At 43.6% G+C, this 25,748-nt stretch overlaps 1 protein-coding gene and 1 long non-coding RNA gene across 2 annotated transcripts in view; one reads left to right on the forward strand and one right to left on the reverse strand.

Annotated features, from left to right (window-relative positions):
- The window catches only part of LOC142666385 (lysosomal alpha-glucosidase-like), a 96,417-nt gene that overhangs the window by 12,583 nt on the left and 58,086 nt on the right, over positions 1-25,748 (forward strand). Inside the window, exons 4-5 of the mRNA XM_075846409.1 lie at positions 8,651-8,816; positions 14,053-14,149. Of these exons, the coding sequence (XP_075702524.1) occupies positions 8,651-8,816; positions 14,053-14,149 (263 nt within the window). The remainder of the gene's footprint in view (positions 1-8,650; positions 8,817-14,052; positions 14,150-25,748) is intronic.
- Positions 19,193-25,748, reverse strand: part of LOC142666386 (uncharacterized) — a 155,313-nt gene continuing 148,757 nt past the window's right edge. Inside the window, exon 5 of the long non-coding RNA XR_012851675.1 lies at positions 19,193-21,775. This is a non-coding gene — a long non-coding RNA (uncharacterized LOC142666386). The remainder of the gene's footprint in view (positions 21,776-25,748) is intronic.

Raw genomic sequence — 25,748 nt, forward strand, 5'->3', positions numbered from 1 at the left:
TCCCTGTATATACTAGCCATCATCCCTGTATATAACCCTGAATTACAAAACTTGGATATTCAGCAGCACGACCAGCAATTAGACAAAGCAACATTATCCCAACCTAATGGGGGGGTGCACGAAGGTAAGTATCCCCTGTCCAAAGGAGATCACAGATCCATATGAAGAAAAGAGAGATTGCAGCACTGCAATTAAAAAAAAAAAAGTTTTCTTTAATTCACCAAAACATGAACTTGCAACGTTTCAACCCTGTCATGATCTTCCTCAAGCTTGTCAGGGTTGAAACATTGCAAGTCCGTGTTTTGGTGAATTAAAGAAAATAAAAGTTTTTCTGTTTGGAGTGCTGCAGTTTCTCTATTCTTCATATGTATATAACCCCCATCATCCATGTATATAACCCCCATCATCCCTGTATATAACCCCCATCATCCCTGTATATAACCCCCATCATCCCTGTATATAACCCCCATCATGCCTGTATATACCGGCCATTATTCCTGTATATACCAGCCATCATCACTTTATATAACCCCCATCATCCCTGTATATACCAGCCCGGCTGGTATATACAGTGATGATGGGGGTTATATACAGGGATGATGGCTGGTATATACAGGGATGATGGGGGTTATATACAGGGATGATGGGTAGTCCAGCATCATCCCTATACTAACCCCCATCAGCCCTGTATATACAAGCCATTATCCCTGCATATAAACTCTAATTATATAACTTTAGCCATCAGGGAGGGGTGCTTACTCACCCTCTCCTCACACGCAGGCATGTTCTGCTCCTGACGGCAGCGTCAGAAGCGTGCTCTAGCAGACGTGCCTAGCGTGCGGCACGTCTGCTAGATTGAATAATACCGTAGCGTGGCATGGTGGGGGGGTGGAGCAGCGGGCCCCACCATATCAGTGGGTCCGGGGCCAGCTCCCCCTGCCTCCCTCCACTAACAACGCCACTGGGTCTAACTAATCATTGATCTCACTGTCTAACCCCAACAAAGCCCTATGCGTTTCTTCACCATTTATTGTGTGCTGCAGAGAATCATCTGGGGCATCGCAGCATATTGATGCTAAGGCTACATAGACACGACAGTGAAAAACATCAGTTTTCAGAACAATGTGGTTCCATGGCAGTATTCACACTGGCCGTCAAAAAATAAGACATGTCCTATTTTGGGCCGTTCTAACGGCCAGACAGCCCCCATAGAACTCAATAGAACTGTTTTTAATGGCTGTTTTTCAGGAATCAATCCTGTGACGGTCATTAAAGACTGATCCTGGCCAAAAGGACTCTCAGGGCACAGCACAACTTTAAGCGCTGAGCCTGGGGAAGCCCTTGACTTCACTGCCGAAATCCCTGGCCAGAGCGGTGGCCGTGGATTACGCTCCTACAGAGAGGCCCTTACGTCACTATCCCTACATAAACAGTGACGTCAGGGGATCCTCCTGGAGCGGAATCACTTGCCACAGCGTTGCCGTTGCTCTGGCCAAGGACTCTGCTCCTGGAGGAGCCACTGGCGTCACTATCCATATATGGACAGTGATGTCAGGAGATCCTCCTGTAGCGGAATCCCCGGCCAGAGTGTTACCGACCCTCTGGCCGGTGATTCCGCTCCTGGCTTTACTATCCATATATAGACGGTGACGTCAACTATGTACAAGGGAGGGTGTCTGGCACTATGTACAGGGTAGGGTGTCTGGCGCTATGAACAGGGGAGGGTGACTGGCACTATCTGCAGGGGCGGGTGTCTGGCACGCGCTATCTACAGGGGTGGGTGTCATGTGGCGCTGTCATCAGGGGGGTGTGGCACTATCCACATGGACACTGTGGCACTATATGGGCACTATCTAGAGGGGACACTGGCGTTGTCTACATGGGCACTGTGTGTGGCACTATACGTGGGCACGGTGGCACAATCTACATGGGTTCAGTGGCACTATCTACAGTTGGCACTATGGGACTATGTGGGCACTGGCACTATGTGGATACTACAGTGGCATTGCAGCACTATCTACATGGGCACTGTGGTGTTTTCATGCCACACGCCTCCCTGTATATGCCACACACCTCCCTGTAGATGATGCCACACCAGCCTCCCTGTAGATCGTGCCACACCAGCCTCCCTGTAGATCGTGCCACACCAGCCTCCCTGTAGATCGTGCCACACCAGTCTCCCTGTAGATCGTGCCACACCAGCCTCCCTGTAGATCGTGCCACACCAGCCTCCCTGTAGATCGTGCCACACCAGCCTCCCTGTAGATCGTGCCACACCAGCCTCCCTGTAGATCGTGCCACACCAGCCTCCCTGTAGATGCCACACCAGCCTCCTTGTAGATGCCACACCAGCCTCCCTGTAGATGCCACACCAGCCTCCCTGTAGATGCCACACCAGCCTCCCTGTAGATGCCACACCAGCCTCCCTGTAGATGCCACACCAGCCTCCCTGTAGATGCCACACCAGCCTCCCTGTAGATGCCACACCAGCCTCCTTGTAGATGCCACACCAGCCTCCCTGTAAATGCCACACCACCCTCCCTGTAGATGCCACACCAGCCTCCCTGTAGATGCCACACCAGCCTCCTTGTAGATGCCACACCAGCCTCCCTGTAAATGCCACACCAGCCTCCCTGTAGATCATGCAACATACTCACGAGAGCAGCGCCGTCTCTCCTCTTCTTCACTTGTGGTCACTCGTCTGCACGGGATCTGGCAAGGCAGCGCGACGGGGCGATGACGTCATCGATGCGCCTTCAAACCCCAGTGACCACAGACGAGGGACCACACCTGAAGAAGCGCCGCAAACGTGAGTATGCCAACGATAGCCAGCAAGGGAACTAGTAGTTCCCTTGCCAATCCCCACAGATCCGTTTTTAACGGTTGTTACATGTATTGACAGCCGTTAAAAACGGATCCATTGACTCCTATGGGGGCCGTCAGGCCGTTAAAACGGCCAAAAATAGGACATGTCCTATTTTTTGACGGCCATAATTCACGGGCCGTTAAAAAAACGGCCGTGTGAATGCACCCATAGAATATCATTGTTCTGAAAACGGCCATGTGAAAGCCGTTAAAAGGACGGCCATCACATGGCCGTTTTTCACTGTCGTGTGAAAGAGGCCTTAGTATTTTCTTTGACATTACAACAGTACTTTTAACCCCTTCCTGTTGCAGCCATTTTTTGGATTTTTCATTTTCACTTTTTTCTACTGACCCTCCAAAGGTCATAACTTATTTTATTTTCCTGTTAAGCCGTATGAGGGATTGTTTTTTTGTGGGACGTGTTGTATTTTTTCATGGCACCATTTATTGTACCATATAATATACTAGTAAGCTGGAAAAAGATTATTTGTTGGTAGAATAGGAAATAAAAACTTGATTCCTCCATAGTTTTTTGGGTTTCAATTTTACGGCATTCACCAAGCACAAAAAACAGGTTACCCCTATTCTGTGGGTCAATATGATTACGACGATACCATATTTATGTAGTTTTTCTATGTTTTACTTAATTTTCAAGGAAAAAAATGAATTGTTAAAAAAAAGTTTTCTGTCGCCATATTCTCAGAGTAATAAAGCTGTAGATTTTATTGCCATTATTTTAGGGTACATAAGACTTTTTGATCACTTTTTATTCTATTTTTTTGTGAAAGGTGAGGCCATTTGAAAAAGGGGTTTACCGTTCGGGTTAAATAATATTATGTTGTAATAGTTTCGACTTTTACGGACGCAGTTATACCAATTATGATTATTATAATTTTATTTTTGCATTGCTATGGGGAAAATAGGAAAAGTGAGGTTTTCTTAACTTTTAATATTTATTTAACTATTTTTTATTTTTTTTATTAGTCCAACTAGGGGACTTGAACCAGCGATCATTGGATCTCTTGCACAATATACAGCAGCGCTAATGTATCATATCGTGTTTCTGACAGGCCGGAGGCAGGGCTTTATTGGAGTACAAAAATGGCAGAACTGTGGGCCTTCTTTAGGCACCCCAGCTGCCATGACCACCATTAGCACCCCGCAATCAGGTTGCAGGGGGGCTTATGGGAAATTAGAGGGGGCCACCCCTGTTCCTAATGGCTTAGATGCTGCAGTCCATATTGACAGCGGCATCTAAGGGGTTAAACAAGCAGGATCGCGCTTGTTACAGTGAAATACAGTCCGTGAGCCCACTTTATACTCCCTCTACCTGGCTATGACATAAGTATACATCAAAGGTCAGGAAAGGGTTAAACAAAATAGTAGCTCCCAATCATGCTAAGCGTGGACATAACTACACGCTGCTGTCTATGGCTACAGCATCCCAGCTATAACGAAAGTAAGCCCCGCCACTAATTGCGTCCGAGATCAGACCGGCCAATCCACATTTAGGACGGCCGGGGTTTCGTAAACCCTGCCCAGCTGACTGTGGGCCTTGGCAGTAAACCGCCAATCAGTGGCTGTTTTTTCCTTGACAGCCATAGCACCTCCCAGAGGTGGGAGATGCCATATGCCATGACGAGCACCACTCCAGCCGAAATGGAGGATAGTCAGTAGGTAGTGGCTTCGTGAGATGATCACGCCCCGCTCGTGCTCTGTGAGTCGACCAGGGCTAATAAAGATGCTCCTCCATCCAATGTGATGATGCACACAGATTTAGGATGGCAGCTGGTCCAGTTATTGCATACATGTGTTAGAGCTGTCGCTAGGAACAGAGGCGGTAACCACCTTACTCAACGTGTATAGACATGTTATGAATAATGATAGCAGCTGGCAAAAATCAGCACAAGAAGTGATCCCCCCAGAGGTAACAAAAGGAATGTGGGGACTCCTACTATGCCATTAAAGAAGTATATACTGGAATATGCTGCAGCATATACAGAAACATTACTATATTCTTAACACAGCATGTATTATACCACACTGCTAACCTATGAATTCCATCATACATGCTACCTTTCAGGCCATAACCCATCAGATATCCATACCTCAAATAAAGCAGGTATTTGACAGGTAATGGTTAAAGGGGTTATCCAGTTCCTCAAAATTGATGGCCTATCCTCAGGATACGCCACCAATATCTGATCGGTCGGGGTCCGACTGCCGAGACCCCCACCATTCAGCTGTATTGAAGGGGCCGCAGTGCTCGTATGAGCGCTGCTTCCCCTTCTTTCTGGTCACTGCTCACACTAAATCGCCAAAACAACAGTAGCGGCGGTTCACAGTATTACAACCTTCTCCCATTGAAGTGAATGGGAGAAGGCTGTAATACTGGGAACTGCCGCTCCTGCTGTGTCGGCGAGTCATAGTGTGAGCAGTAAGGTAAATGAAGGGGAAGCAGCGCTCGTATGAGCGCTGCGGCCACTTCAAAACAGCTGATTGGGGGGGGACCCGGCAGTCGGACCCCGACCGATCAGATATTGATGGCCTGTCCAGAGGATAGGCCATCAATTTTTAGGGACTGGACAATCCCCTTTAATGCAATTTCAGTGCATTGCTTTCAGACAATTGATCCATCTACATTCCTTCTGTAGGAGAAGTCTATTCCAATCCGCACACTAAATCATGGGGCGTACAACTTACAACACCAGGACAATGACCAATTCTAGGTTCTGGGGGTTTAATCCACGCATATGCCTTGATAGGCTGTGTCCTTCTCTCTACGAATATTTCCGATATGGTCTAAGATGCGTCGCAAATAGTTTAACCCATGTAGTTCTGTGGGCATCTGCAAGTGACCATATAAACCACCGCTTTTGTTTTGCAATTTGCAAAATTCCCTGTACTTAAAATTCTGTCCAGTAATAGCACTCACAAAACTGTTCTTCTTAGCAATATATTTGCATGCTCTACATGAGCTGCATTTAAAACTCCCGACCATTTTTTAGGACAACCATATTCCTAGGGGGGTAAGCTCATCAAAATTACTGTGAACCAAACGATCACAAGGTTTTCTACCCCTTCTAAATGTAATTAACGGATAAGGGACAACCGTTCATGAAGTCCCTATGTGCAATGAATATTCCCCACAGGTTATGGAGAACACCGCTAATCTACTGCTACTTTTCATCCAAGGTCTCCACCAAGAGCATTGGTTGGTGTCCCTCTGACTTATTTCTGTTCTTGGGGAACAGAAGATTGTTTCTCTTTTAGTTACATAGTTGATGTGGTTGAAAAAAGACACAGGTCCATCAAGTCCAACCTATAAACCTACCGTGTTGATCCAGGGGAATGCAAAACCCCCATGAGGTGGATGCCAGTTGCCTCATTAGGTGAAAAATTCCTCCCCGACTCAAAATATGGCAATCGGAATAAATCCCTGGATCAACTTCCATCTCCAGAATCTAGTATATATAACTTGTAATATTATATTTTTTAAGAAGGGCATCAAGGCCCTTCTTGAACTTGTTCAAAGCATCAACCATCACAACACCCTGTGGCAGAGTTCAATAGCGTCTCACTGCTTTTACAGTAAGGAATCCCCATCTGTGTTGATGGTGAAACCATTTTTTCTTTAGACATAGAGGATGCTGCATTCGTCGGCCACGACCGCAGACTTTTGAGCTCCTGCCGGCATCTCCTTCCCCGGACACTTCGGTAACGTTTGTGTGGGACATAAAGCACAGCACATCGAGATCACGCTATGCTGTCATTTATTGTGTGTACCACACAAACGTTACCGAAGTGTCGGGATTGTGAACAGACATCCCGTCCTGGCTGGAGGTGATGTCAATTCACTGTCAAGACACTTCAGTAACATTAATGTGGGTGTATGTGACAGCACGGCATGATCTCGCAAGATCACTATGCGCTGAATACATGAATGGAGAGAAGTGTACGACGCTGATTGGTCAGCGTCATACACTTTTCTCCACAACGCACACTTGGTCAAAAGTAAAAACACGCACAGTTGGGCATTAAGAAACACATTAGCATAAAGCTAAAATCGCTCATAACTTGGTGAAAATAGATTGCTTTTCTGAATAAAAAACACTGCTATCACCTATATTACAGCGCCGATCACATTATGTAGGAGATAGGGCACTTATAATGTGGTGACAGAGCCTCTTTAAGCAAAAGGTCCCTTAATTGTATCTTGTTCCCAGTGTTCCCGTATCCTGCTTCCCATATCCTGTATCCAGTAACTGTGTTTGTTCCTGGGCTAAAGTCTAGTGTAGAAGTCGTGTTGGAGTTTTTATGCCGTGTCTGGTGTCATCTACCACGTTAAAATGCTCACTATACCCCTTGATAAATTCCTTTAGGGGTGTAGTTTGCCAAATTATGTCTTTTTGGGGGTCCTTACTCTATTTTGGCACTACAACACCTCTCCAAACCTGGCATGGTGCCTAAAATATGTTCTAATAAAAAGGAGGCCCCAAAATCCACTACGTGCTCCTTTGCTTCTGAGGCCTGTGCTTCAGTCCATTAGCAAACTAGGGCCACATGTTGGATATTTCTAAAAACTGTAGAATCTGGGCAATAAATATTGAGTTGCGTCTGGTAAAACCTTCTGTGTTACAGAAAATAATGGATTAAATCTGATTTTCTGAAAAAAAAATGTAATTTGTAAATTTCACCTCCACTTTGCTTTAATTCCTGTGAAACACCTAAAGGGTTAAGAAAATTTCTAAATGCTGTTTTGAATACTTTGAGTGGTACAGTTTTTTTTTAAATGGGGTGATTTATAGGGCGTTTTTAATATATAGGGCCTCAAAGGCACTTCAGTACTGAATTGGTCCCTAAAAAAAGGCTTTTGAAATTTTCTGGAAAATGTGAGAATTTGCTGCTAAAGTTCTAAGCCTTGTAATGTTCTAGAAAATTAAAACAACATTCAAAAAACTATACAAACTTTAGAAATATGGGAAATCTTAACTAGTAACTATTTTGTGTGGTATTACTATCTGTCTTATAAACAGATACATTCAAATTTATAAAAATGCAAATATTTTCAAATTTTCTCTAATTGTTGATATTTTTCCCAAATAAACACAATGTATCTACTAAATGTTACCACTAACATAAAGTGCAATGTGTCACAAGAAAACCTTCTCAGAATCACTTGAAAATATAAAAGCATTCCAAAGTTATTACCACATAAAGTGACACATGTCAGATTTGAAAAAATTAACCTAGTCCATAAGGTCAAAACAGGCTGTGTCCTCAAGGGCTTAATTAAATGACTGCCAGCAAAGATTTTAAAAGCCATCAATGGATACAAAAGAGTATATGGAAAATATTTTTTTTATACAAAGAAAAACATTTATTTGCTGAACCCATAATACCTTTGAACACAAAAATGCGGTACATACTTGTATATGTAATTTTTAGGCTATGTTCACACCTGCGTCGGTATGTGTCGTTGTTCTGCTCTGCCAGAGGAGCAGAACAAGGGAATAACAGAACCAATGGTTGACTTTAATGAGTTGCATCGACTTTCCGTTAGGGTGTCCGTGACTTTACCAGAAACAATAGCGCAGCATGCTGCGTAATTGTTTATCGCAGATCCGGCAGGGACTACCAGAAAGGCCCCTAACGGAGCCTCCAACGCAGATGTGAACCAGGCCTCACTGCAATTTCAGAAATGTTATTTTCGCTTTTGAGTATTTTTTTATTTCACAAAAAATGATCCGTGTAGTAGTAGATTTATTTATTTTCTTTATTTTAGGTTAAACACCACTCTGGCTCCATTATTGTTTGCAGACCAGTTTATTCAGTTGTCCACCTCTCTTTCTTCAAACTTTTTGTATGGACTGGGTGAACATCTTACTTCAATTAACTTGGACCTGAACTGGAAAATATTAACGTTTTGGAACAGAGACTTAATACCCCGGGTGAGTAGGATGGGATCTATGCATAGGGTATCTCACTATCCATCTGTTCATGCAAGTAGCACATTGCAACCTGTGTAGACTTTGTGTAGATTTTCACTGTAGACTAGTTAATATTTTTATATTCCTAACTTGGGTCCTACTAGAGGTGCTAGTTGGATCTAACAGAACCCGTGTAAGGCATTATTCACACTTTGCATTAATGTGCTGTTTGCATGCATATTTTCTTCTGCAGTGGACAAACATTAAAGAGAATTGCCAACCAATGTAGAAATCTGTCACTTATGTCAATTGGAAGTTAAGCTGGCCATACACTTTAGATAGCTGTCGGCCGAACGATTGTTCGACCAAAAGCTATTCCTGTCAACTCCCCTATACACTTGAACGCTAGGCTCAGCTGAGCCTGCATGTGTTTTCAATAGGTAGTAGGGAGAAAGCCGTTGCCAGACACCTCTGACAGTGGCTTATCTACTAGAAGAAAATGATCAGGCATGTTAAAATTCAACATCCCCAAATTTACATGTAGCTTGGCTATAGCTATACAGCGCCTCACTATAGCGGTTACCCGCCAAGCTTACAGCGCCATCCACGCAGGATAAAGCATTGACGAAAGTGCCTGAGGAAGGTCATGGTATTGACCGAAACGTTGCACTGTCACTGGCTATAAATAAATTATTTGTTTGGATAAATAACTCCATATTGGTGTGCATAGTACTTTTTCTCTATTGGATCGGGTTGGGCTCCTACTAATGCACCCACGCCATTACCTAGTGCTATCCGAACCTTGTTACTACTACAGGAACAGTCACTGTTGGTAGGATTTCTAGCGATGGCACACCCAGTTAATAAATCTAAAGTAGGCTTGAATGCAGGATCTTGATGAACTTCGATGTGATCATTATTAGCTGGATCCTGCATGTCCGCTTTCAGCTGAGCCGTCAGTCCAGTTGACATGACGGAATCGGCTTTGACGGCAAGATACAGCTTCTACGTGTACAGGATACACAAAAGCCGTATCTTTAAAAGTAGAAAAATTTAATTAAAGTCAATTAAAAAGTTGCTCAAAATCAATTAAAACATTATTTTATTTCAAAAATATATATTCTGAACTCAAAGGTGCACATAGCCTTTAAAAACAATGCCAGGTCGGAAAAACTGACAATTCTTACATGAGCTGTGCTGAGCAGAACTCTGGAGCGACTCACGTGTGTTGGAAAAAGTGGTGCAGTGGCTTTAAAAATATAACATTGAGCCAACTACCATATTTTCCAGTTTTGTGGCATACATTTATGGATAAATGTACCCTACTGTGGCTGGGGTGAACACCTCCACTGCAGGCAATAGCTGTATTTTCACCTTTTTTCCGGGGTATCCCTTTAAAGAGTATCATTTCATTTTTATTTTATTTTTTAATTATGTATAGGGCAGGCGATTTCAAGAAATATTGCAATATACTTTATTAACCAATTAAGTCTCCTTTCATTGTAAAATTGTACCTGAACTGCTGCTCCTATCCTCCGCTTCTGGCCATTTCTAGGGAAAATCTGTATTCACAGCTACTCTGTGTGGGCAACACTTCATGCTGCCTCCTCCTGAAACCCCATGCACACAATGTCTCATTGCATTGGGTATTTCTACAACAGACTGTTTCAGTCCGTTCCTAATAACCAGCCATGCTGATCTTATCTCCCTGCTCTCTCTGCCAGATGCTTTGAGTGAGGGAGGAGTGAGAAAATCCAGCTGAGGTTGTGCATCCCCCACTCAGCAGAGAGTCTGACAAAAGCAGGGAGATAAGATCAGTGTGGCTGGTTATTAGGAACGCCCCCTTCTACCAAGCCCCACCCACTCTTTTAAAAAGAGGCGGGGAAGTGGCAAAAAGTCCAAAACTGGCGTAGATGGTTTAATAAACTCCCCTTATGTCTCTGCAGGGAATTTGGAGCTCTGGCCACTATGAGGATTTATTATAAACCTTGATCAATCTTTCAGGCCTTGTTTATATACTGCAGATTTGGTGCATTTTTTTGCACGTATGTTTTTAAACTAAAATCAGGAATAATTTCTAATTTTATATGTCTTGTCTTTTTTTGGCTCTAATTCTAGTTTTGGCTTGCAAAAAAAAACCTCACCAAAGTTACACTGTGTGAACTAGGCATCATTGTAGTATTCAGTATCACATTTATGTATTGAAAATAAAATGTTCATCTATTAAGGTGCTTTGTAAAAAGTTAATAAATTGTAACCATGAACTGGTTACACTTGAAGAGAACACAAAACGTATGCTTATCTTCGGTATTACTAACTGGGTGCCATAATTTAATATTTATTAACAGACTTATTTACTAGCTAAATCTCTTAAAATGCTTACACATCAACTAGATCTTACAGATAAATAAATTATTAATTCTTGGGCTTAGTGACAAAGTGAAAGAAGTTAAATATATAAGAAAATATTCAATCCCTTCTATCAATAGCTCCTTTAATACATTGCCACTGAGTATACTGCAGTTGACAAATTTGCGTGCATGTTGCAAATGAGACTACAAGGACCATTGAATGGAGTTCTACAGTTTTAATACATTTGAAAGGATTATCTGGCATCTGTTACAAATAGAGTAAGATAAGTCATTAACAATAGCCACTGTCTTATGAATCTCTTGACCATATGAGTGTTCTATAGAATTATGGTTTACAAAAAACGCTTTTACAACTAACACAAATAATAGGATGTTCAGCAAAAAATAAAGTGGCATCGGGTTAGCTAGTTGAATCCATGTAATGTTGCATACTTTTGTGTCTAGAAGATAATAGTATTACAGGAATGATACCTTTTTGGCTAACCATAAAATTATAAGCCCAAGCCTTTGTAGAACAGAGGCTCCTTAACCCAGCAAGTTTACATGTAGGGGGCCGCTGGACAGGTCATTTGATCTATATCCTCTGCTCCTGGTTACACACACAGAGGAGACAGGAGCAGAGGCAGCAAGAGGAAAAACAGACACTCTGCCCACAACTCACCCCTGCAATAAGCATGTGAGCCTGTGCAGCAAGGGAGGAGGTAGGTGCCTATTGAAAAATCTTTCCGCTGTTTGTGCCTGTACATGTGTCTATGAGTGTCTATATGTGTCTCTGTGTATAAACGTCTGTGTGTTTCTATACATGTTTCTCTGTATATATGTCTCTGCGTTTGTACCTGTACTTTTAAATTTAAAATACGAAAAATAATACATTGTTTTTAAAAGTTCATAATAAAGTTAATCAATATACTATATACACCCAAAAATGGTTCTATTGAAAAACACAACTCGTCCTGCAAAAAACACCTCATACGGCTGAGTCAATGACAAAATAAAAAGTTATGACCCTCAGAACAAGGTGATGGGAAAAAGAAAAAAATTGCTGAGTCCTCAAGGCCAAAATAGCTGCGTCCTAAATGGGTTTTCCAGGCTGGGGGCTGTTTTTATACTGGTGACCTATCCACAGGATAACCTTCTTTTTTTTTTTTTCAAAATTGCAGTTTTTGCAGCAGATTTGCAGCTTTTCCACCGCAAAAATCGCACAATCTGATATTTGTTGCGGGTTTTACCTTGCCATTGAATTAAATGGGGAAAACCGGCAACAGAAAACCAGCGATTCAGCAGCATACATTGACATGCTGTGGATTAAAAAAAACGCACCGAATGTCAATTTATAAGCGGTTCTTCGGTGTCCCGGCGCGGGGTGTGGACCCACTGGGCCGTACCGCGTAGCGGGATAGCAGCTGGCCAACTAGGTACAAACAATGTCTATAGTCCAGAAAGGGTACCAGAAGCAATGTAGGCAGTAGTGATGACACAACTTGACTTTCACTGTAGATGGCACAGTAGATGCAGCGGAAGACACGACTTGACTCTCACTGTAGATGGCACAGAGGCACGGTAGCACGGGATACAGGGTACAGGCAGCAGGAATGGGTAACACTTGGAACTGGAAAACACTGGGAGACCATTTGCAAGACAAACTTTAGGTATACAACAACGCTCAGGCCAGGATCAAGTGGGCAGAGCCCTTTTTATAGTCCAGCAGCATTCTGGGCTAATTACTGATTAATAACAACTGGACACGTACTGGCCCTTTAAGGCCGTGCACGCGCGAGCGCCCTGCGGGAAACAGTCCCAGAACCTGGAAGTGAGTGCCGGCGTCTCCCTGGCCGGGGCCGTCAGAGGGTAAGTCTGAACGACGGCCTTCGGCAATAGACGTTACATTCGGCTTATTTTTTACGTAGTGTTTGAATGAGATTTGTTCACGTCTCATCCACTCTGCTGCGACTGTATTACGCTGCGGATTTTTCGCAATTAAATACGTTGCGGAAAATCTTCAGTATTTACTCTACGTGTGAACATACCCTAAGAGTTAACTTACTAAATGCATACTTTGAGTGGTTCCATTTTGTGTGGGATAACTATTTGTCTTACTAGCAAAGAAATAAAAAATTCGAAAAATACTATTTCCAAATTTTCAACAACATTTTTGTGTTTTTCAAAATAAACAAAGAATGTATCAACCAAAATTTACCACTAACATAAAGTAATGAAAAAACAATCTAATAATTGCTTGGATAAGTAAATGAATTTTAAAGTTATTACCGCATAAAGTGAGATGTCCGATTTGAAAAATGAGGCTGTGTTCACCAGGCCAAAGCTGCGTCCTTAAGGGGTTAAAGCGGTTGTCCTGTCCCATTAACTTTTTCCGAACAGCATACATGGCTCTAAGATAACAAAATAAGTAATACTCACCCTATCAATCACTTGCTACTCGCATGACGAAGCTGTCACATGTTCTGTCAACACATAATCGCTGAAGCTAGAAAAACAGAGACCGTTGGGCGACCCGGGAACTGTCGGCAATGGAGCGGTAGGGGATTGGTTAAGGTTAGTATTACTCTTATGTTATTTTATAGCCGAGTACTCTCTTTGAAAAAAAATGAATTAACACTTTAACCACAAGTGTACCCAGCTTCTTCATTATTGTGTGTCTGTGTAGATTCATATTAGCGTCTGTATTACAGTCGCAAGTTCAGGCATGACCAAAGGTTTAATGAGATGAACTAACAGCATCATAAGGATCAATGATCTAAATTAGGCCCTTGTTGAATTCACTCATTTTATTTGTAAGAGGGGAAAACCGTGCAATATTTCTATAATACCTGTTTTATCACTTTTGGATATGTTTGACAGTATCCGTTTAACTCTTATACTTATAGACAGATGCAAACCTGTATGGCACTCATCCTTTTTATGTTGCCATGGAAAAAGATGGTTCAGCTCATGGAGTGTTTCTACTCAACAGCAATGCCATGGGTAAGTGTGTAATATTTGATGAAACACACCATCAATTTAATAATTGACGATCTGTAATAACGAAAAATTAGAATGGCATACTATACACACTGGGGGGGGGGGGAGTTATTAAGATGTGCGTTTCATACACCAGCCTTAGGCTGGATTCACACAAGCGTGTGCCTTTTGCACACGCAAAAAACGCCGAGTTTTGCCTGCGCAAAAGGCACTTGACAGCTCCGTGTGGCAGCATCATATGATGCGCGGCTTCGTGGTTTTCGCGCAGCCGCCATCATTATGACACTCCATTTGGATGTTTGTAAACAGAAAAGCACGTGATGCTTTTCTGTTTTCATTCATCCTTTTGACAGCTGTTGCGCGAATCACGCTGTTCGCACGGAAGTGCTTCCGTGTGACATGCGTGGTTTTCACACACCCATTGACTTCAATGGGTGCGTGATGCGCGAAAAACGCTCAAAGAACGGACATGTCGTGACTTTTACGCAGCGGACCAACGCTGCGTAAAAATCACGCACATGTCTGCACGGCCCCATAGACTAATATAGGTCCGTGCGACGCGCGTGAAAATCACGCACGTTGCACGGACGTATATCCCGTTAGTCTGAATAAGCCCTTAATATAATGAAAGTTGGAGTAAGATCCAACACGTTTATTAAGAGACTAACGCGTGTCGCGCCTTTAGCTGACCGTGCATTACAATTGTGCTACTCCACCGGTTTGACTTTGTTAACACCCTCAGAGGTGGCCCTAAATAGCCTTCCCGGTCTTCACCCTTTAACCCCCATACGGAGATCTGGACTTTTCTGCAGGGAGACTACCAGATCACTACCACTTGAGGTGGTTCCAGTGTGAGTAGCGGCTGGCTGAGCGGACCAGGATACAACAGTGTAGCACACCGAGGGAACAAGCACTGGCAGGAGATACCTTGGCAGATGGATGAGTATCAGAAGACAGTTCGTAACCCATAGTAAGTCCTAGGCCCGTCTCAGGGAGTTAAATACAGACTGGCAGTAGACAGCATGATGCCAGACTGATTGGGCGTAACCGAATACGAACTGGTAGCAGGATGCCGGCTGGCAGCAGGTAGTAGGATGCCGGCTGGCAGCAGATAGCTAGACACAGGCCGGCAGCAGATAGCTGGACACAGGCCGGCAGCAGATAGCTGGACACAGGCCGGCAGCAGATAGCTGGACACAGGCCGGCAGCAGATAGCTGGACACAGGCCGGCAACAGATAGCTGGACACAGGCAGGCAACAGATAGCTGGACACAGGCCGGCAACAGATAGCTGAACATAGGCCGGCAACAGATAGCTGGACACAGGCCGGCAACAGATGGCTGGACACAGGCCGGCAACAGATGGCTGGCAACAGATAGCTGGACACAGGCTGGTAGCGGACAAATGGATTGAGGCTGGTAGCAGACAGATGGATTAAAGAGGCTCTGTCACCAGATTTTGCAACCCCTATCTGCTATTGCAGCAGATAGGCGCTGCAATGTAGATTACAGTAACGTTTTTATTTTTAAAAAACAAGCATTTTTGGCCAAGTTATGACCATTTTTGTATTTATGCAAATGAGGCTTGCAAAAGTACAACTGGGCATGTTTAAAGTAAAAGTACAACTGGGCGTGTATTATGTGCGTACATCGGGGCGTTTTTACTTCTTTTACTAGCTGGGCGTTCTGACGAGAAGTATCATCCACTTCTCTTCAGAACGCCCAGCTTCTGGCAGATCACGCTGTGACGTCACTTCCCCAGGTTCTGCATCGTGTCAGACGAGCGAGGACACATCGGCACCAGAGGCTACAGTTGATTCTGCAGCCGCATCGGCGTTTGCAGGTAAGTAGCTACATCGACTTACCTGCAAACGCCGATGCTGCTGCAGAATCATCTGTAGCCTCTGGTGCCGATGTGTCCTCGCTCGTCCGACACGATGCAGGACCTGGGGCAGGAAATGAGTGACGTCACAGCGTGATCTCTCGAGAACACGCTGTCTGCACTGCCAGAAGCTGGGCGTTCTGAAGAGAAGTGGATGATACGTCTCGTCAGAACGCCCAGCTAGTAAAAGAAGTAAAAACGCCCCGATGTACGCACATAATACACGCCCAGTTGTACTTTTACTTTTCAACACGCCCAGTTGTACTTTTGCAAGCCTCATTTGCATAAATACAAAAATGGTCATAACTTGGCCAAAAATGCTCGTTTTTAAAAAATAAAAACGTTACTGTAATCTACATTGCAGCGCCTATCTGCTGCAATAGCAGATAGGGGTTGCAAAATCTGGTGACAGAGCCTCTTTAAGGCTGGTAGCAGATAGCTGGATACAGGCTGATAGCGGATTGCTGGATACAGGCTGGTAATAGATAGCAGGTGCGGACTGGAATCACCATGCAAACAGGAACCTTTGCAAGACACAACTAGGTTGCACCAATCTGATGAGGTGCCTTATATAGTCCAGGAGTAACAGGGATTGGTTTGTGGAATTTTGAATTGCATGTACGCTGGTCCTTCAAGAGGCGACCAGAGCGCCTGAGCCCTAAGTAAAGACCGGCCATGAAAAGAGAGAGAGGCAGGCAGATAATGGCAAGGAAGGTATGAGACCCAGCGGTGGGGACCGCCAGCATGAGTGGGACCTGCCTACAGCATTACAGTACAGCATAATGTCCCCAACCTCAAACTCATATCCAGGATTGACAGAAGCAGAAACCGAAGCAACAACAGAAGTTCTCAAATACATATTCAGCAGCACAGGCTTGAGCAGCGACACATGGAATGAGTTAGGGATCCGGAGGGAAATAGGTAGACAAACTGTATAGTCCACTTCAAGACCTCAAAAGGGCTCAGGAAATGAGGAGCAAACGTGAATGAGGGTACGTTCAGGTGGATGTCTTTGAGGAAAGCCATACTTTATCTTCAGGAGAATACTGTGGTGGAGAAACAGCTTGAATAATGGCAGATTTAGTTTGGTGCCAGACCTGCAAAAACTTTCTATAGGTGGAGTTGGCAAAGGGAACTTTGGAACCAGGAAGAGGTATCCGAGGATGCTGACTGTATACAATGAAGAATTGTCACATTGAGCAGAAACAAAATGATGAAGGAAATTCTCCAGGACCTGGTTGACCCGCTACACATGACCATTGGACTGGTGATCAAAAGCAGAAGAGAAGTCCAAATTGATATCCAGAAGACCACAAAATGCTCTCCAAAATCTTGAGGTGAACTGTACAATGCAGTCCGAGATATTATGGAGAGGCAGATCATGGAGACGGATATGTGTTGTACAAAGAGACTGGCAAAACGAGGAGCAGAAGGAAGACCAGGCTAGGGGACAAAGTGTGCCATCTTGGAGAAGCAATCCAGAACTACCCAAATAGTATTGCAGACGACTGAGAAAGGCAGATCAGTCACGAAATCCATAGCAATGTGTTTCCACGGAGAACTGGAAAAGGCAGAAGACAAGCTGGTTTCGTTTTGGAAACTTTGTTATGAGCACATTTGGAACATGTGGCAACATAATCTTAAAGAGGCTCTGTCACCAGATTCTGAAATCTTTATCTCCTATTGCATGTGATCGGCGCTGCAATGTAGATAACAGTAAAGTTGTTTTTTTTTAAAAAACTTTCATTTTTGGCCAAGTTATGAGCTATTTTATATATATGCAAATGAGGTTTGAAATGGACAACTGGGCGTTTTTTTTTCGTTATGTCCAACTGGGCGTGTATTGTGTTTTTAACTAGGCGTGTTTACGTGTATGACACTGACCAATCAGTGACCAGTCAGCATCATACACTCCTCTACATTCATTTACACAGCAGCGATGTGCAGCTACATAAACAGAGATTAACGTTAATCAATTGTCCTGATAATGAATACACATGAAATCCAGCCTGGACGTCATGTGTATTCAGAATCCTGACACTTCTGAATCTTTTCTTTAAGATTTCTAGCACGGGAAACGAAATATTGCGAGTTTTTTGAGGTAAACGAGATTTCGTTTCCCTTGCTGCAAATCTCACAGAAAAGATTCAGAAGTGTCCTGATAATGAATACACATGACGTCCAGGCTGGATGGTCATGTGTATTCATTATCAGGACACTGCAGTAACGTTAATCGCTGTTTATGTGGCTGCACATCGCTGCTGTGTAAATCAATGGAGATGAGTGTATGATGCTGACTGGTCACTGATTGGTCAGCGTCATACACGTAAGTTCGCCCAGTTAAAAGCACAATACACGCCCAGTTGGACATAACGAAAAAAAAACGCCCAGTTGTCCATTTCAAACCTCATTTGCATATATATATAAAATAGCTCATAACTTGGCCAAAAATGTACGTTTTTTAAAGAAAAAAACTTTACTGTTATCTACATTGCAGCGCCGATCACATGCAATAGGAGATAGGGATTTCAGAATCTGGTGACAGAGCCTCTTTAAACATCCCGGACAAGAGATGGCCACCAGAACTGAAGAGATATGAGCTCCTTAGTTTTACGTACCCCAGCGTGACCAGCTAATTTAGAGTAATGTCCCCAAGTTTGCACTCTCACCTAACAGTACAAAAGTTTTACCAGCAGGGATATCTTTTAGTAGGACCGGTGTCGCTGGCATAATATGGGAAGGATATGTGCTATGTTGAGGGTCTTCGGTTTGGTAAGTGAAATCAAATGACCAGGACAAGGCATCTGGCCGGACGGAAGTGCAGCACGAAATTAAACCAGGCAAAGAAGAGTGCCCATCTGGTTTGGCATGGATTCAAATGCTGTGCGGTCCGTAGATGGACATTTTTATGACCTGTGAAAATTACTACAGGATGAACAGCTCCTTCCACTACAATTCTCCAGTCTTCTAACGCCAACTAAATGGTCATTAGCTCCCTGCCTCCTATAGTATAGTATCTATTGGCAGGAGAAAACAATTTGGAGAAGAAGCAGGTTACAGTTTTTCCGCAAGGACCTTTTTGTGTCAGGACCGCACCTGAACCGACAGAAGAATTGTTTGAAGACATATAGGTGTGTTGTGGATAATTCAAAGTCAAACAGTTGCTCCAGATTCATTCATATTTATTTCCTCATGAGAAGGTTTCACAGCAGTGTCATAATGATGTCACTCAGCAAGTGATGGCAGACGGCATTTTACATACATTATGAGTGGGCTTATATACAGTTTTTTAGACTGAACTTTTACTACATCAGCTGTAATATATTCTCTTGAGTTTGCACAAAACAAATTACATTCACAATATTTTCTTAGCATTGCAATATTTTCCTATCAAGTCAGAAAATGGTAAGTCCTTATCGTCTTCTGTATTCTGTAAGGAGGGCGTAGAGGGTGGGGTCTTGAGTCATCAGTTTTCCCTCAGCCTTTATTCTTGCTGATTCAATTCCTTAACACAGCAAAAACAGAAATGCATTCTCTCAAAATATCACTCTTATATTGAAGTTAAAATGGAAATATAGAATAGAAGACAAAATGGTGGAATTAAATAATTTCTTTCACATTTCACCCTTTTGATAATATCATTATCACACATATATATATTAATATTATCCTCACTAACTATCATCCTTCCTATCCTGGAAACCACCCCCGAGACAGTCCGTACTTCACAGAGTATACAGATAAGCTGCATAGACCATGAGATGTCAGACATCTATTCTTGACTCTTTCTTGGTAGCAATTTCCACTAAATCGTCCATATGTTGTATTGATAGCAAAACACACACACAAACTCTTTTCTAACTATTGTAGATGACAACAGCCGGCCAGAGATGCATCACATCACAAGGACCACCCCGGAGAAATCCCCGGTGAAATCATTCTCAGAGCATTAACTCTTCTTTAAGGGTGGTGCTCAAACTGCTGGGGTGCATCTGTGGGACCCTCTTCTCAGAGATGATGTCCTCCACCCTACTCTCAAACAGCTGAGGGGTCTTCAGGAGAGGCGGGTAGTCGAGCTTGGCTGTCAGACGATCAACTCTGTAGCTGTTTTGTCATCATGTTTAGAGAATAGATGTATCCACATCTTTACTGCAACGAGAAACACAACACATTAATAATTTCCAGGCAATTAATAGCATTAAAATCAGTCCTATCACTACCACTATGGGTTTCAGCAATCCAGAAAGCATATTGTTAAACCAAACACCAATAGATCCCATCCAAGAAAAGGGATTCCATCCCTCCTTAGATATATCTCTAGCTTTTTTCTGCAATTCCTTTCTCTTATTGATGTGTGCCTCTATGGGGTCATGTGAGTCTTCAATCCCGGTGCAACATTCTTCACCTATAACAGCACAAGTTCCACCTTCTATTGCTAACAGATAATCAAGAGCCATTCTATTTTGGAGGGCGACTTTCCTAACTTGGGCCAACTCTTCATTGATAGCATGGATAGAACTGGAGGTCTCATTAATTATCCCATCCATAATACTAGCATATTTGTTTAACTTATTCGCTAGTTCGATTCCCCAGCCTGTCCAAGAGGGGAACCACATCCAAGCTTTATCTGCTTCTGTAAACAACTCTCGTTTATATCTAGTCTCCTTAGAATACATTTCATAAATGTCAGCAATTGAGATATTTGGACGTTGTCTGATGGCTGGAACAACTCTTCCCATAGTGCAATTACCCCACGCTCCCATAGGAAGCCACGAATAGGCTCTGTTACCACAAATATAATATAGCCCTGGTGTTATTACCCTAGGAACTATTTTACCATGATTCCCCAACCAACTTTGAAACCATCTCATATTGTCATGCACTTTAGTCTTACAGTCCCATTCATCATCATCTCCTTTGTCAGGACAGGAACACCTGGGGGCACAAGACGCTGTCATAGTTGCACACCAACATTTGTTATTACAATTACCATGTACCTCATCACAGTTTACTTCATACTTCATATTGAATAGTAATGTGGCATTTTTACAATCTGTTTCTCCAACGTGTACCTTAGGTAAATTGACTTTGCGCCCATTAATACTGGCTATGTGATCAGCATACATAGGCCCTATGCACATAGTGGGTGTATTTAGTAGGCCAGCAATTTCTAAATATGTTCCTTGGTCTGAGAGAGCATTGTGAGCAGTGTGATTTACATCTATTTCAACATCATAGCTATAGTCTGTGAGATTGAGATCATTCATAGATATTGGCACACCAATTAAAGGGATTCCTTTATGATTTGCAGGAACATGAGAACAGATCCAACAGTCAGTTATGTTCAGCTGCTTGGCTGTTTGTTGATGTAGAAGCCAAATAGAGTTCTTCCGCCGTTCTCCATTCACCTGTGTACAATAGCATAAGATACAAAGGAACAGGCAAAACAGCAAATGCATTTTTGACATTTTCCTATAGTCAATCCTCCTGTCTCCTAGTGGCCTCACCCTTTTTACACAGATCTGCGTCACCTGACCTGAAAGTTCACCTTTTTACAGTGAGAAGCGTGAATCCAGTTGGGTTTCCCCTCTAGTTTCACTGAGGTAGAAGTGGTCAGTAGTACTTGGTATGGGCCATCAAATCTGGGTTCCAGATGTTTCCTCACGTATCTTCTTATCACGACCCAATCTCCAGGTTGGAGGTGGTGAGTTCCAGTTTTGCCTTCTGGGTCTGGTAAAGAAGAAAAGACTAAGCCATGCAAATTAGTCAGCTGCTTATGGAGCTGGACAACATAGTCAGTTAGAGAAGCATACTGTCCATGTAATTCCTGTGGAAAGAAAAGTCCTGTCAGCGGTGGCCTGCCAAACAGCACTTCGAACGGTGAAAGTCCATGCATTCCCTTTGGTGTATGCCTCATTGCAAATAGAGCTAACGGTAGGGCTTGTACCCAAGTAAGTTTTGTTTGCTCACAGATTTTAGCTATCTTATTTTTTAAGATGCCATTTGCTCTCTCAACCTTCCCTGATGACTGTGGATGATATGGAGTGTGTAGCTGTTGATTAATTTGCAACCCTTTCAACATTTCTGCAAATACCTGCCCCGTGAAATGTGTCCCACGGTCAGACTCTACCGTCTCAGGTAGGCCGTATCTGCACTCTCAGATATTATTTTCTTAGCTGTCACTACAGCTGTTGCCTTAGCAACAGGCCATGCTTCTACCCAAGAGGAGAACATATCCACACATACTAAGACATACTCATAGACACCACATCTGGGTAGTTGAATGTAGTCTATCTGCAGTCTCTGGAATGGGTAGTCAGGTTTTACAAGGTGTTTCATCTGTACCCTAGTCATTTTACCTGGATTGTGCTTGGCACAAATCATGCATTTCTTGCACCATTGTGTTGCAAATTGTGAGAAGCCTGCTGCAACCCAAAATTTACTTACAATAGAAACCATTCCTCCTTTGGAAACATGAGATGGAAGATGAGATAAGTTTGTTAAAAACTGATATATAGCTGGAGGGGCACACAATCGACCATCCTCATGTTTCCAAACACCATTATCTGGCTTACAACCTGTCTTCCTCCATTTACTGTGTGTCTGGGGACCTGCCTGTTTTTGCAAAGTTATGAGAGTGTCCATTGTCAGATTTTGGTCATCATTTGGGGACTCTTGGAGGATCAGAAGAGAAGCCTTTTTAGCCGCTTCATCTGCCCTGTTATTACCCATAGTGATAGGATCTTTTGCTCGCTGATGTGCCTGGCATTTGATAACAGCTATAGCTCGAGGTAGCTTTACATTTTCCAGCAGCTGCTGTATGAGGTCTGCATGCTTCACAACCTTCCCACATGAAGTTAAGAAACCTCTGTGCTCCCACAGAAAACCAAAATCATGCACAACTCCATAAGCATAACGGGAGTCCGTATATATATTTACAGTCTTTCCCTCTGCCAGTTTACATGCCTTGATCAGGGCAAGCAACTCTGCACTCTGTGCAGAATGTATGCCAGGATCAAGGGTCTCATAGTATAAAACAGAGGTGTCATCTGTTACAGCAAAACCTGCAGCAAACCCTCCCTCTGGTTTTTGTTGCCTGGACCCATCCACATAGAGGGTCATTTCAGCGTTTGGGATGGGCTCATCCAGCACAGGACTGGAAGGGGTGTAAAAAAGTTCCACCACCTGCCCACAATCATGCTCTGGATCCTGTCCATCCTCATTAGTCTGGAGTGGTAAGAGGGTAGCAGGATTTAGTACATTACACCTGAGTATGGTGATATTAGATGGTGCTAACAGGGAGATTTCATATTTGGTTAATCTGGCAGCAGAGAGGTGTCTGGTGGTTAGGCTGTGAAGGACTGCTTGTACAGCATGGGGAACCATAAGAAATAACTGATTTCCCAACACAATATCAGCTGTCTTTTCAACTAGGAGGGCTCCTGCAGCTACTGATTTGACACATGCAGCTCCTGCTGAGATAACAGAATCAAGCTTGGCACTAAAGTAGCCCACTGGTTTCTGTTTCCCTCCATACTTCTGAGTAAGCACCCCTGAAGCCTGTCCCTCCTGTTCATGGCAGAACAGGTAGAATGGCTTTGTATAGTTTGGGAGTGCTAGTGAAGGGGCACTAAGTATGGCAGCTTTCAAATGATCTACAGCCTGTTTTTCCTCTGCAGACAACTCTAAGTGACCAGCCTGAGTCGTCAGAGCATAAAGGGGAGCAGCGTGTTGAGACATATTTGGTATCCATTGTCTACAGTACCCAACTAGTCCCAAAAAGGCTCTAATTTGCTTGCCACTCTGTGGGTATGGTGCCCTCTGGATCACAGAGACTCTATCAGTAGTGATATGTTTAGAGCCCTGTGAAATACAGTGTCCCAAGAAGGTAACTTTTTCCTGGCAAAACTGTAACTTACTAGGGGATACTTTGCATCCCTCAGCACTCAGGTGGGACAATAGAGAAGCAGTTGCACTAATGCACAACTCCTTTGAGGGGGCTGTTAGCAATAGATCGTCAACATACTGCACAATAGTGACCTCTGGTGGCGATCGCCACCTATCGAGGACCTGTTTCATAGTTTGACCAAATTCAGAAGGTGAAGAAATCATTCCCTGTGGCAATCTTGTCCAAGCATACTGTTGTCCCTCAAAGGTGAAGGCAAACAGATACTGAGAGTCTGGGTGCACAGGCACACAGAAGAAAGCATCAACTAAATCTATCACACTAAACCAGGAGGCATTTGGTGGGATCTCTCCTAGAATAGTGTGAGGATTTGGGACAAGTGGGGAGTCTTCCTGGATAATTTTGTTTACCGCCCGTAGGTCATGGATCAAACGGAACTGGCCTTGTTTCCCAGGCTTAGCCACTGGATACAGGGGTGTGTTTACCGGGGACTTTATGGGAACTAGGATGCCCTGATTCACCAAAGATTTAATTTGGTCTCTTACGCCATTCATTTGTTTCAGACTGAGGGGGTATTGAGGGACTCGGGGTAGGTTAGCTCCAGGTCTAAGCTTGATGACCACTGGGTCTGCTTGTTTTATCAGGCCCACTGGTCCTCCTTTTGTAGCCCAGATCTCCTGGGGGACATCTTTCAGATCAGGAGGGATATCCTGCTCTGGAAGACTGCAGACCACCATCAGAGGAATCAGACTTTCCAAAGTGTTATGGTCATCTGATCCCACCGATGATGTCACAATAGGTCCATTCTCTGTATACTGGATGTTAGCTTTCAACTTCATCAGTGCATCTCTCCCCAGCAAACTGCAAGGAACAGATTCACTAATGACAAAAGAAAGGGAGGTGCTAATTGGACCTATATTTACAGGGGTCTCTACCGTTTCCCTCAATGTAATGGGTTTACCCCCCAGTCCTACAGCATCTATAAATCCGGTAGTTTCTAAATTTGGGGCTTCTGATCTTTTAAGAACACTGCGGGCTGCACCAGTGTCCACCAGGCACTCTACTGTATAAAAAGGCATTTCAGAGAGGGTCAAATGGACAAAGGCATCACCCCCCCTGCTCTCAGAGATCACTGGTAACACTGGAAGCCCTCCTCGTCAATTATCCTCCTGTCTCCCTTTCCTCGGGGCCCTGCAATCCCTTAAAAAGTGACCCATTTTTCCACAATTGTAACATCTGAATTTGCTACGATCCCATCTATTTCCTCCCCAGCTTTTACCTCCTTCTATCTGTCTCTCTGGTACATCTACCAACATTATCTTCTGAACTCTTTTTTTCCTGTACATCTTGTATATTCCTCTGGATTGAGCTAGCTAGGCTCATTAGTGCTGGGACTGATTTATCACGCCAATCGGCATGGGCTGAGATTAATTTATCATGGATATCCTTATTCAGTCCAGACACTAAGGTGGCAGTCAGCATCTTTCCCATTCCTTGGTCATCTAAATTCCCACCTGCCTCTTCTACAACCTGTCTAAACCTTTCAAAATAATCCTCCACTGGTTCTTTAACCCTTTGTTGAATATTAGTCACCCTTATCCAGGACTGTGGAGGAAAGACATCTCCAATCTTGTCCTTGATCTGGGTGACATATTGCAACGCCATTTGAGGAGTGTCTTCACGTTCCGATGGATTTTGTGGTAGGGTGAGCCTGGTGCAGATGGCTGCTGCATCTATTTGACCAGCCGTGGCCTTTATTATCTGCAACAGGTCCCTCCAAGTAGGATTGTAACTCACTGCGACATTGTACAGTTC

The sequence above is a fragment of the Rhinoderma darwinii genome, chromosome 13, assembly GCF_050947455.1.
Source record: "Rhinoderma darwinii isolate aRhiDar2 chromosome 13, aRhiDar2.hap1, whole genome shotgun sequence".
Taxonomy (NCBI): domain Eukaryota; kingdom Metazoa; phylum Chordata; class Amphibia; order Anura; family Rhinodermatidae; genus Rhinoderma; species Rhinoderma darwinii.